Below are 13,886 nucleotides of genomic sequence, written 5' to 3' on the forward strand. Positions count from 1 at the left end.
TCTGGAATCTAGTACGCTTGCTATTAATAATGCGCACACAATCAGTAGGGTGGACAAGCTCTGGACTGTAATACCAGTCAACATACTTGCGATATTCTTCCTGGCGTCGATGATCAACGTAACTGAATATGATCGATGCTGGTATCCAAATGATAACCGAGATGATAAGGACGGTGCCCACAATATTGTCACGGATCATTGTCATAACCGTATCAATGTTGGCTTTTTCAATAATTTTCCAGAGACGTTCAATGAAATCTTGTACAACCTTCTCACACTTTCCCTAAAAATAGAAATTTTGTTAACGATGTCAGTTCAGGTTCTAAAAATTGCAATTCTTAAAGGATATGCAAATTTTTATCTTATAAAAGAGGCTACAGTCAGTGCGAGTTGAAGCAGCTGGTGAAACTTATTAATAAGGTACTCATAGTTACAGGTGTGCATGGTGAGTGTGGGAGGGAATCTCAACACTCACCTGGCTGAAGCTCACTTTTTCTTTGGGGAAAGTGACAAACTTTCCCTAGACATACAAAGGTAAGCAATATCTTTCTCTTGATACTTAGGACAATCTAATATTGGCCCACAGGCTGGAAGACAGGTATTGAGGAAGGTAAGTTCTTTCTCCTGATATCAACAAACTCAGTAACTTTTGTGTCCGCTTCCAAAGTAAGACCAGACATGGCAGTTTACCAACATGCTGAGCCAGAGTCCACCATAAGGCAAACTGGAGACACCCCATAGACAGACATATCCACCTGGGTGGGGGAGAGGATTATGTCCCAGCATGCTTCAACACAGTATTTTCTCTGCCACATCAAAAGAGGCACAAGAAGCTTTGAAGATCTGGTAGAGGAAGGGAGTTCTCCACACCACAGACCAGAGAACCCACTTCCTTCTGCACCAATGGGTAAGCAAGGACCAAGGCAACTATATGAGGGACAGGATCTTTGGACAAGTGTGCCCAGGAGTTGCCTTCAAAGTCTTTCTGAAACCATTTTGTTCACAAACGATGATGACATAGGGACCTACTGAAGCACCAGTAGTTGATGCTTCATGCTAACTGGGGTGGTGGCACCCAGGGATGTTAAATGAATTTACATGAAATGCTCACCATTATCGGGCCTGGAGGAAATGCATACAACCAATCTCAGCAGTCCCTTTCCAGACTGTGAAGCACGGAGACTGATGAGAAATGGACACAGATGTAAGAGTTACATCATCAGAAAACAGAATAAACAAAACAGATGTCACTGTCTTGCTCCTTCTCTACTTGAATCTGTGCTTCATCCTGGACACTTCTCACAGGGTTGTTCTTTAGAACATTCTCTGACACTGGAAAGGCCTTAGAGCTGATAAGGATCAATATCATGGTGAAACATAAATCGGCTACATACCAGCTCCTGCCGACAGCACCTCAATGAGTCATCTCTTGGATACCACATGAATGAATTATGCACAGACATTCTACTAAACAAAAACAAGCCTACAAAGATATTACAATATCAAAAATATCATTAAAGGTTAAAAAACAAAGCCTCATCAATATCTTATTGCTGTACTGCCGAGAAGCAATTTGAACTCAAACACAGCTGTAGGAAAATTTAATCTTGAGATAAATGGTGGAACTCCACCACTTTCCTTTATACATTCATTTAATGTTGCTAACAAGCTTCAACAACTGCACCACCTCATGCTGAAAGGTAGCTCCTTAAAAGTTTATACTTGTAATAATATATGAATAATTATTATACAATAATTTAAGCTGACCAATGAGGCTATATTTTTAGCTTTCATTGGGTGCCATTTTAATCTCTAGTATTATTACAATAAGGAGACCATAATGCTTCCACAAGTAGCCCTCAACATACTAGAAGGTTCTATATAAAAAATGACAACAGTATTACAACCAAATATTACTTTACTCATTTTCTGTTGTTAAAATAAAAAAAAAACCCATTCAACCTTAAAAGCTAGAAGGAAAAGACTTTGAACCCTGAAATAGGTATCAATAGCAAGTGGTAAATGTAAGTATTATTCAGTAGTCACAACTACAAAACATTGTTAACATTAAAAGACTAATGCTGTGAGCCTAAAAATATACAATGAAAGGTTATAATAGAGAATCTAGGCTAAAGGCCTAGCACTGGGAAATTAGCCAAAAACATTGAAAGGACTATGCAATGTAACAACAGCTTAATAAAAAAAGGACTGGGGCATGTTGGCAATACACTTTGCTCAGAAATTAAAAAAACACAGGTTTAACTAGATCACTGAGCTCAGATTCGTAAGTCAGACAAGGCTGTCTTGAAGGATTTTTCTTACAAATAGAACAAAATTTCACCGAATAAAATACAACACCATATAATAAAATACCTGGTTGCAAAATCCTTGATAGCATGGTGTACCATCTGGGAGAGTATCATTCACAGCAACAGGTTCACATGTTTCATTGAGTGCTTTGCGGCAGCATTTTTTGCATGCATTTTCCTCTGGGAAAGAATGAATTTAGTCTGTATGCATCAAAGTACGTAATGAACTTAAAATCATAAGTCGAACAAATACTTTTCCACTACTTAAAATTCTATGTCAATTAATACCCCCAATGATAATTTTGCTCAAATTAAAACACAAGGGAAGTGCTTGATAACTGCAGTCACTATCTACCGGGATTCCACAACCCAAGAAAAAATTTCTTTAAATAAAAACTGTAAATGGTAATATCCTGCCTAATTGAAAATAATAAACACAGCCAGTAGTGGAAACTATTTGGCTGTGCTTGAGTGAAGCAAGCTGGAGATGGGGTAATTCACAGTGAGTATGAATGAGGGAAATATGTAGGGCTAATCTAGCACCTGCTCTCACTGGCCTTCATGATACATTTTATTTTGAATAGCCTCAGTAATCACTGCTTAGTGCATCTGCCTCTGAATTTCATTTATTAACTCTGGTATCTTCCTACAAGGTTGTCAAACTTCAACTTTATTTAATCTAATTACTACTTCATCAAAGAACAAAACTCTTAGATCAAGCCTTGTGAGAACAGAAATGAGTCTGTGGTTTGTAACATTATAAGAACTAATAAAGTGATTTTCTTGTGATAGTTAATTTGTGCTTTGCAGTACAGAAGTGCTTTACCTTGTGTACATTTTTTAATTAGAGCAAACATATGTATGAACTGTAATGCAGCCTGAATATCCTTTGTTCCCATTTTACTATTTTTGTTATATTTATTTGATTCCTTAATGTGCAAAGTAGGAGTGCATTACATAGAAATTTACAGAAACAGAATTTTGACAAAAAATTTCTTAACTATTGGTTGCAGGAAGAATTCTGAAAGCCAGTTAAAGAAACATCTGAGCAAAATCTTTATATGGAAAACTTCCCAAGCACAGTTGAAGAACTAACTATTTCAAACTATAATATCATAGAAAGCAACTGTGCAAATAAATAAAAAACTAAAGGAAATACGTAATAGACTGGCACATCTCTCAGATTAACGTACAAGCAATTTTTCAAAGACAAGACCTTCTAAATAATATTCTGACATTGTTTGCAAATTTAAATGTCAAGTTTGTAGTAACTGCTACTTAGGATGAAGCAGTGGGTTCCTCACTGTCAGAGTATCGGAATATGTAGGAACATGCTACACAACAAAAAATATTCTTGCTAGACCCCTCCACTCAACCATGAAAGAGTATGCCAAAAGCATCTGTAATAACGTTAAAAAGAAGTTATCTATCCATATTCAGAACTGCAGAAAGTCTCCAGAAAAAAGTCCTTAAGGCTAACTTTAAACAACATGGCCTCAAGTTTTCTCTTGAAATAGGTTTAGTTATAATCTAATAAGACAATTAACATAATTTATGTAGTGAGTACATATCATAACTTGACTTACTATGCATTGTCATCATTATTATTGTATGTTATAATTATCTTCTAGTTTTCAAAATTCTATCATGTTACTGTTGTAATTAATTTTGATTATCTTTCATTACTGATATGTTCATAACTTACCACTTATGCATATTCTTTTTTGATATTCGAATGCCTCTTTTTATATGTATGATTAATTCTGACTTTATTTGTTAATATAAAAAAAATTCACATGTTTGCAGCTGATGATACACTATGAGTAGAAAAAGGTGAAAACAGAGAGATGGATACTGTTACTGAACTTCCTACAATTCATCATTCCATTAACATTTCCTAGAGGGACCCCATTACCCGAAATAGTAGATGGTCTTTCATAACTAATTTAATCAACAATACTTTTACCACTATAAACCTAAAGAGGATATCATTAGTTCAATTATTCCAAATTCTGTTTCTTCAAATTACATTCTATCAAAATGTACAAAAATTACTTGCACCTAACAACGCATTCTTATTAATACAAAAACACCTCCATACTGCTTACCTGTGTCACACATACAGCTGTGCAAACCTTTGGTTTCACAGAAGGGTAGGCATCTACCCTGGAAACACTGCCCTTTTTCAATACAAGGAGTGCCATCTGCCATTGGTTTTGGTTTAGGGCACTCAGCTTTTGTGCCTACACATCTTGCTTCATTCTCACATGTTGTTGGCTGTTCCTCCCTACATTTTACACCCTGGTTCATGAACTGGCAGTCATGGCAGCATGGGGAATTTCTATCACTACAAATGGCTCCCACACGAAGCTTGCATTTTTTGTCACAGCACCTATCCTTATTGTCTAATCCTGCAAGACCAGCATCACATTCTTCATCGCCCTCCACCCTCTGATTTCCACAGTATGACTCTTGAGGCTTTATAAAACAGCGACTGGATTTTGCAAGCAGCACTTTACGAATTGATCTGAGACTGCATGGAGAAAATTTCTGAGGGGAGATATATAAACTATAACGACCATGTAATAACATCAATACAGTAAGAGAAATGGCATTTTAATTTGTTCATACGCACACACAGCCTACCATCGTGATTTAAATGTCCCAGACGTATATTCTGAGATTTAGATGGTGGAAAAAGTAGGATAGTTAAACCTGCCTAATGACAGGTAATACTAATCCTCTCTCACCAAAGCTAAAAGAGCAAGAAAAAATATAAATAATAGTATACTATAAGGCAACCCTTAATAAATTTCATTGCAGATGCATAAAAAGTTATTTCTGATAGTTGGCTGAAATGGAGGACTCACACAACATATGCACCACTACATTTCCTTTCAAAGGTAATGTCCAAATAAAATTGCCAACTAAGAACGTGGGTCATATACAACTATTCAATGAGTTTGTGAAGAAGCAGAAAATATTTTAAACCAACAAAACTGTATAAGATCACACAATAATTTAGAGAAAACTCATACTTTGTACTTACATTATTGTTGATGTCATACCCTGACACAGAGTATGTATACATAACATAGGAACCACCATCTTTGGATCTTGGACTGCATTCTGGGTTGTCTGGGTCATGCTCTGAGCCCCAGTTGTGACCAAATTCATGAGTTGCTACAAGCTCAGCTTCACGGGTGATAACTTTCTTGTTATAGTGATTCCTTGATGAACTTAACCCTGAATTCAAGTAGAGCACTCGGAGGTCCTTATAATAATCTAGAGAGAAAAAAATATGTCGAGATGTAATACGGTGACAATAAGTGATTTTAATGTATTACATCAAAATGAGTTTTAACCCTTTAACGCCGATTGGACGTACTAAACGTCGACGAAAATTGTCTGTCGAATGCCAAACCAACGTACGAAACGTCGACAAAAAATTTTTATTTTTCTTAAATTCGTGGAAAAATAGTTATAGGCCTACTAGGCGAAAACTTTTGAATCACGTGCCTTGGGGGATGCTGGGAGTTCACGGATCAAGCTGTTGTTTTGTTTACAATCATTACCCAGGCGCGCAAGCGCAAATATCTTTCTTCTTGCACTAAAAAGCATCAGCAACACATCTCAGATATTACTTTGTCACTTTGACATAATTTTTGCACCATTTTATATTAGCCGTTACAGAGTTTTATATATGAAAATGTGCGCAATTTCATGTACAATACAACAAAAAAAAAAAAAACAACTCATGGTTGTAGCTTTTATCAGTTTTGAAATATTTTCATATAAATAATGATTAAGTGCCAAAATTTCAACCTTCGGTCAACTTTGACTCACCGAAATGGTCGAAAAACACAGTTATACGCTAAAACTTTTATATTCTAGAAATATTCAATCATTTACCTTCATTTTACAACAAATTGGAAGTCTCTAGCACAATATTTTGATTTATGGTGAATTTATGAAACATAATTTGTCAAAAATTGTATTTTTCCTAACTATACAAACCTGAGGTCCTTTAACAATAGGAATGTAACTTGCAACAGCTGGAACCGGTCGTAAACTTCGAACAAGGGAGTTCGGTAGTTAACTGCTTGTCCGACAGTCAGCGCACCGCGCGACTGGGAGGTGAAGAATCACTTTACTTTAGGCCCAGGAAAAACAGAGTGAGGGGTGGCATGAGGTGGGACTATGTGTAAAGGACCTCAGGTTTGTATAGTTAGGAAAAATACAATTTTCGACAAATTGTTATTTGTTCCAATATGTAATACAAACCATCGGTCCTTTAACAATAGGAAGACTCACTTCTTGGTGGGTGGAATCTGAGTCAATGAACAGACTGGTGTTCGTCCAACCTTGGTTCCCTCCCTGGTCGTATGAGCAGAGGGAGGGATCCTAGCCTCTGCCCAATGATCGGGGTATGTACCGCAGGATCAATGGTCAGACCTCTGGACCCAAGTAATAAGAGGGAGGCCAGCGTACCTCTTAAAACTAGCAAGCAAGAACTTGTTCCTATGCAAGAGGCAATATGAAGTCATGGGTTTGTCTTTTGTTGGCTTCCACTCCCGCCCCCCCCTTTTTGGGGGAAGTGGTGGATAATCGCTCATATCCCTAATGAAAGGGATAGGATGGAGCTCGGTCGAGTAGCTTACCTGCATCGGTCTCCTGTTCCAGCGTAATGATGACCGCATCCCTCTGCCCACAGGTAGAGGGGGAGAAAAAGATGGGGAAGAGAAGCCAGTCACACTCTCTTTCACTCATCCATTCATGCAGTCACACCAGGATGCGATGCTGTTCTGTCCGCTCGGGTGCTGGATAAGCTACACAACGTGTTGAGCAGCCACCACGGGTCCCAAGGAAAAAGTGTCCAAGGACCTGTAGGCTATATCCCGAAGGTAGAAGGAGGTGAAGGTGGTCTGGTTGGTCCAGAGCCCTGCCTTCAGGACCTGCGCCACGGAGAAGTTTTCGCGGAACGCAAGGGAAGGACCAATGCCTCTGACTTCGTGGGCTCTCGGACGAAGGGTACGGATGTTGTCGCTACCATCAGTTTTGTACGCCCTCCTGATCACCTCACGCAGCCAGAAAGAAAGAGTGTTCTTGGATACTTCTTTCTTGGTCACCCCGGTGCTAACGAAGAGGCATTGACACTTAGGCCTGAGGTGCCGAGTTCTCTTCAGATAGCGCTGTAGCGCCCTCACAGGACAAAGCAGCATCTCATCCGCATCGTTGTCGGTGAAGTCCAATAGGGAGGGGATCTAGAATGACTCGAACCAGTCATCAGGGACCGAAGGATTCTGAGTCTTCGCTACGAAGTTCGGGACGAAATCGAGCGTCACAGATCCCCATCCCCTGGTATGCTTGACGTCGAAGAAAAGACCATGAAGTTCCCCTACTCTCTTCGTCGATGCCAGGGCCAGCAAGAAGAGGGTCTTGAGGGACAGATCCCTGTCTGACGACTCTCAGAGTGGCTCGAAGGGACTTCGAGTCAGACTCCTAAGGACGAGAGTCACATCCCACCACGGGGGCCTGAGTTCCCTGGGTGGGCAAGACCTCTCGAAGCTCCTCATGAGAAGGAATATCTTGAACGAGTTCGAGATATCCTCTCCCCTCAGTTTCAGGACTACGGCCAAGGCGGCCTTGTATCCTTTGACTGTGGGGACGGAGAGGACCTTCTCTCGGCAAAGAAAAACAAAGAAATCCGCTACCTGCTGAAGAGTGGCTCTGAGAGGAGATAGACCCCGTCTACGTCACCAACCACAGAAGACCGCCCACTTTCCCTGGTACACATGGTACAGAGCTGCAGAGGACTGTCTGATATACCCAGCCATCTCTGTTGCTGCTCGGCAAGAAAAGCCTCTCGCTCGCAAGAGATAGTGGATAACAGCCAGCCGTGAAGATGAAGGGACTGGACTGACTGGTGGTACCGTTCCACGTGTGGCTGGCAGAGAAGGTTGTGCCAAGGGGGAATCTCTCTCAGTGCTTGATACCAATAGCCACCAGTATCATCTGGAGATTTGGGGTGACCAGCGCTCTGCTGATCACCTTGCGAATCGGACAGAACGGGGGAAAGGCGTAGATGAAGAGGTTGTCCCACGGGTGTTGAAGAGCGTCCTCTGCAGCTGCCCATGGGTTCGGCACAGCCGAGAAGAAAACCTGAAGTTTCCTGTTGTGCCGGGTGGCGAACAGATCTATGACTGGACGCCCCCACAGGTTGAAGAGCCTTTCTGCCATGTCTGGGTGTAGGGACCATTCGGTCTCTATCACCTGATCCTGACGGCTGAGCTTGTCTGCTACTACATTCCTCTTGCCTGAAATGTAGCGAGCTGACAGCTCTACTGAGTGAGTCACGGCCCACTCGTACACCTGCAACATCAACTGGTGCAACGGGAGGGACACTATGGCCCTGTTTGTTGACGTATGCCACTACTGTGGTGTTGTCGCATATCAACACCACCAAGTGTCCCATCAGACGGTCCTGGAACTCTTGGAGCGAGAGGAACGCTGCCTTGAGCTCCAGGACGTTGACGTGAAGGTGCTTGTCGTGATGATCCCACACGCCTGCAGTCTGCAACACCTCCAGGTGTGCGCCCCATCCCTCGGTTGATGCGTCTGAAAACAGCAACATCTCCGGGGGGCCAAGTGCGGAGAGGCACTCCTCTTACGAGGTTCCTGTTGTCCAGCCACCAGGCTAGCTCCTGCCTCACCTCCTCCGTGAGGGACACAGGGAAGTACGGCGGGTCTCTTGCCTGTGACCAACTCTCCTTTAGTCTTCACTGGAGAGACCACTTCTCGAGTGATGACAGGTGGCCGATCACGACCTGCCACTGCTGAGCTGGCTGTTCCTGCCGAGACAGTAACTGGTTAGCTGCCTCCCTGAATCTGCTGATCCGCGAGTCTGTGGGGAAGACTCGCCCTGCTACCGTAGCAATCAGCATACCCAGGTACTTCATCCTCAGCTTGGGCTCGAGATCGGACTTCTCGAAGTTTACCACGATCCCCAGATTGCGGCAGAACTCGAGGAGTCGATCCCTGTCCCGTAGCAACTGCGAGTGGGAACTAGCCAGGACTAACCAGTCGTCGAGATACCTCAAAAGACGTATCCCTACCGAGTGGGCCCAAGCAGACACCAGCGTGAACACTCGCGTGAACACCTGTGGGCAGTTGAGAGACCGTAGCAAAGTGCCCTGAATTGGTACACCGTCCCGTCGAGGATGAAGTGGAGGTACTTCCTGGAGGATTGATGAACGGGTATCTGGAAATACGCGTCCTTCAAGTCCACCGAAAGCATGAAGTCATTCTCCCTGATGGAGTCGAGCACGGAGCATGCCGTCTCCATCGTGAACCGTGACTGGCAAACGAATCGGGTGCCAGCCCCCCAAGACTTCTCCACCAGGAAAAGACGGCTGTAGAAGCCCGGTGACCGATCCCTGACGATCTCCACAGCTCCTTTGCTCAGCATGGCTTGGACTTCCTGCCGAAGTGCTATGTTCTTGGATGATCTGGAAACGTAAGTCTGAAGCTGGAAACGTAAGTCTGAAGGTGGACCGGGTTGGAGGTGAGGGGTGGCCGAGACTCGAAGGGTAGTAGATACCCCTCCCGAAGGACGTCTACTATCCAGGTCTCTGCTCCATAGCGCTGCCATGTTGCCATTTGGCTTGCCAGGCACCCCCCCACTTCTGGCAGCAGGTGAGGGGGAACGCCGTCCCTAGCGTTTCCCACCTCTCTTCGACTTCTTCTTCCCAGCTCCCCCTTGTGAGGAGGGCTGGTGACGGTCGCTCCTTGAAGAAGTTGAAGGCAGAGTCTTTCCTCTGGGCTTTGACGATGCGTTTGTCTTGGCCGCAGAGGAAGCGCTAACCAAACTCTTGGGCTTGGCCGCAGTAGCTCGAGGCTGCCCAGCCGCCTTCGAGAATGCCTGGTGTACTAAACGGTCACTGTCGTCAGTGCGCCGTCGTTCCACCGCAGCGTCCACCATCTCTCCTGGGAAGAGAGAGGAGGAACTCCTCACCGGTCCGTTGCGAAGACCCAGAGCCGCCTCACGCCCAGCAGACCTGGTCACTCGGGTGAGGACTGCGTCCCTAAGCCGAAGAACCAGGTTGGCCCACAGGTTTGCCATCTGGTGGGCTAGGTAGGAGATGGCTCTACCTCCAGACTGGCACAGTCTCCCGAAAGCCGGGTCACCTTCAGGAGAGATGTTCCCCGAGGTGGCCGTGACCTTAGACACTGTGAGGGACCACAGGTCTAGCCAAGGAGACTGCTTGGAATGCCACCATAGCGGTCGATTCCAAGGCGAGTGCCTCTTGCTGCGAGAACCATAGGTTCTCCGACAGGAGCAGCTGCAGAGACACTCCCGGAGTTAGCCTAGCTAGCTCCGGGTTCACCTGTTTGAGCGGCATGGGGTCCTCCGATGGCACATAGATCCTTCTCTGTCGCAGTAGAGGCGGGGGAAGTAGCTTGGAAGACCTGCCAGACCGTAGCAAACCCTCCTGTCTGGAGACGAGTGTGTCCACCTGGCCCAGCACCGAGTCAGCCAGAGCATATTGCGGCTGACCCACCGTCGTCCTGGGTTCTTTCTTAGGACCCCAGAACGACTTGAGCCTGGACGTAGGTTCAGAAGGTGGGAGCGGCGATCCTTCCCCGGGGTCGCTGTCCTGACAGATCAGCGCAATATCCTCCGAAAACGACCTCTGGATCTTGGGAGTGACCGCATCCTATGGGGTAGGACCGTCAAGTCCCTCCAGCAAGAACGCCTCCCGAGATCCTCCTCCTTCAGGAGGAGGAACTGGAACAGACCCCGCCTGGTCTCCTCCAGCCACTTGCGCATACGATCTGGTCGGTCCTAAGACCGTGCCAGGCTTGTAGGGCGTTGTGGTGGGATCGTGAGGAGCGCGCTCCCCACGATCACTCTGGTTTGCCTCGCTGTTCCCGGTGTAACCCGAGGAAGTTGAAGGGATCGGAGAGGAAGACCTGACGCTCCCCCCTCGCCCACCGGCAGAACCGGTGTGCTTGGGGGACTGCAGGCGATCGCCAACCCGTGGTGGCGATCGAGCTGCAGGCCTGGTCGCACGGCTCTCCGGGGGAGCGGCTGGACCGAGAACCGTGGCTCCGGTCCCAAGCGTCAGAGGAGCTGCTGCTGGTCCCCCTACCTGCCAGGTCCCGGTGGGAGCGGCGGTCAGGGGACCGGCAGGGGTTGGTCCAGGTACAGCAGGAATGGCAGGTGTGGCAGGAGGCGGGGCAGCGGCCAGCAACATCATGGGTACTGGCGGTAGGTCCAGGGGCGAGCTCTTGTGGTACCGGAAGTCGGGGGCTAAGGCGAGAGCGGCGAACCTAAGCGGCGGAGTCACGACCCTCCTTGGAATACCTGGAAGCGGCGCTTGGACAGCAGCTGAAGGTGTTACCATGGTTACATGTTGAGTGTACACCAGGTGAGGAGGGGCGGCATACCCCGGGGTCGAGATGGTGGTGGTAGTGGTGGTTACTGGGCCGTGTGTTACCGGAGCAGAGCCACTCGCCAGGTGATGCAGCAGCCCCCGAACACTTGGTGTCCCCTGGAGACCCAGCTAGAACCAAACCTGGCCGAGGTCGTCACCCGCGGCAGGCACACCTGAGGGAGCAAAGGTCGGGTGAGTAGGGGGGGTCCCCTCGCCCAGGGGGGAGGACAAGTCCCACCCCGAGGGAACGGAAGACCCCGAGTACAACTGAATGTCGGGGTATCTTGGCCCCTCCTCCACGCTCGACGGATCGGGCGAAGAGGACGAGCGAGAGACCCCCCCGAAGGGAAAGGAGCCATACGCGGGAGTTGAGATGGAGGGAGGAAAGAAGACGACGTGTCCGAGACCAGGAGAGTAGCTGGAAAACTTTCCGTTGACTCCCTGGAAGGCTTACGTCGCTTCCTCCTCCCCTCAAATCGCGCCCACTGCTCCTCCGACCAGGGGGGCGTGGGGAACTCTCCAGCTCACGAGAATCATAATAAAATGAAAATACAAGTCACAAGTACTTACAGGATTTTCACACAAATACTGTACACTAGTAAGAGAAGGCAAACCAAAGTTTGAAGTACAAAGCATGCGACGATGGCGGGCAGAGAGAAGTAGAGATCACATCTGTCACCCAGAGCAGCCGAAAGCAAAGTGGTTCTTCACCTCCAGTTGCACGGTGTGCTGACTGTCGGACAAGCAGTTAACTACCGAACTCCCTTGTTTGAAGCTTACGACCGGTTCCAACTGCAGCAAGTTACATTCCTATTGTTAAAGGACCGATGGTTTGTATTACGTATCGGAACAAAAACTTTTTCCTTACGTCCACGCGGTAACTCTTCTGAAAAAATCAGAAATTTTTTGTCCGATTGTCGTAATGTTTGCACAGTTTTATATTAGCCGTTACGTAAAGTTTTATATATGGAAATGTGCGCAATTTCATCTAGAATACAACAAGAAAACAACCCATGGTTGTAGCTTTTATCATTTTTGAAATATTTTCATATAAATAACGATAAGTGCCAAAATTTCAACCTTCGGTCAACTTTGACTCGACCGAAATGGTCGAAAACCGCAATTGTAGGCTAAAACTCTTACATTCTAGTAATACTCAATCATTTACCTTCATTTTGTAACAAATTGGAGAATTTTTTAAAACAGCTTTTTTTTACGTCCGCGCTTTACGAATTCATGCATCATATTGTGATAATATTTTCTCATTGCAATTTAGTGTACAATACAACGAAAAAATAATGATCTCATTAGCTTTAACCGTTTTGCTCACAGCGCGATTTGTATACAATTATATACAAAAATTTTTTTCGCGCTGTCATATATTCCAATATTTATATATGATAATATTTTTTTTTCATTTCTGATGGTTGCATACTAAACTTCAGGCAATGACAAAAAAAGGAGCCACAAATTAACTCTTAATCTTGAAACTTAAGTGTGCTGCGATTTTTTTTAAAAAATGACAATTTGTCGAAAATTGCATTTTTCCTAACTATACAAATCTGAGGTCCTTTAACAATGGGAAGTAGCTAGCGGCAGCTGGAACAGTCGTAAGCTTCGAACAAGGGCAGAACAGTAGTTAACTGCTTGTCTGACAAGTGCGCGCGCCTGGGAGGTGAAGAATCACTTTTGCTTTAGGCCCATGCAAAAAAAAAACGCAGAGTGAGGGATGGCATGAGGTGGGACTATATGTAAAGGACCTCAGGTTTGTACGTAGGGCGTCGTGACGGGATTGCGAGGGGCGCGCCCCTCACGATCACTCCTAGATACCTCGCCCTTCCTGGCGTATCCCGAGGAAGTTGAAGGTATAGGAGAGGCAGACCTGACGCTCCCCCCTCGCTCACTGGCAGAACAAGTGTGCTTGGAGGGCTGCAGCAGATCACTGGTGGGGATCGATCTGCAGGCCTGGTCGCGCCGCTCACCTGTGGCGAGCGGTTTGACTGAGCACGGCGACCCTGGTCCCGTGCGTCAGATGAGCTGCTGCTGGTCCCCCTATCCGCCCAGTCCCTGTGGGAGCGGCGGTCAGGGGACCTGCAGAGACCACTGTCGCAGTGAGACCGGTGCGCGTCCTCGCGGCGTG

At 45.8% G+C, this 13,886-nt stretch overlaps 1 protein-coding gene across 1 annotated transcript in view; it reads right to left on the bottom strand.

Moving 5' to 3' along the window:
- LOC135204237 (ADAM 17-like protease) overlaps window positions 1-13,886 on the bottom strand; it is a gene marked incomplete at its 5' end in the record, with an annotated part of 78,169 nt that overhangs the window by 10,491 nt on the left and 53,792 nt on the right. Inside the window, 4 exon segments of the mRNA XM_064234347.1 lie at window positions 87-283; window positions 2,374-2,489; window positions 4,418-4,859; window positions 5,359-5,594. Coding sequence (XP_064090417.1) covers window positions 87-283; window positions 2,374-2,489; window positions 4,418-4,859; window positions 5,359-5,594 — 991 coding nt within the window.

This window comes from Macrobrachium nipponense, chromosome 44 (assembly GCF_015104395.2).
Source record: "Macrobrachium nipponense isolate FS-2020 chromosome 44, ASM1510439v2, whole genome shotgun sequence".
NCBI classification, from domain to species: Eukaryota; Metazoa; Arthropoda; class Malacostraca; order Decapoda; family Palaemonidae; genus Macrobrachium; species Macrobrachium nipponense.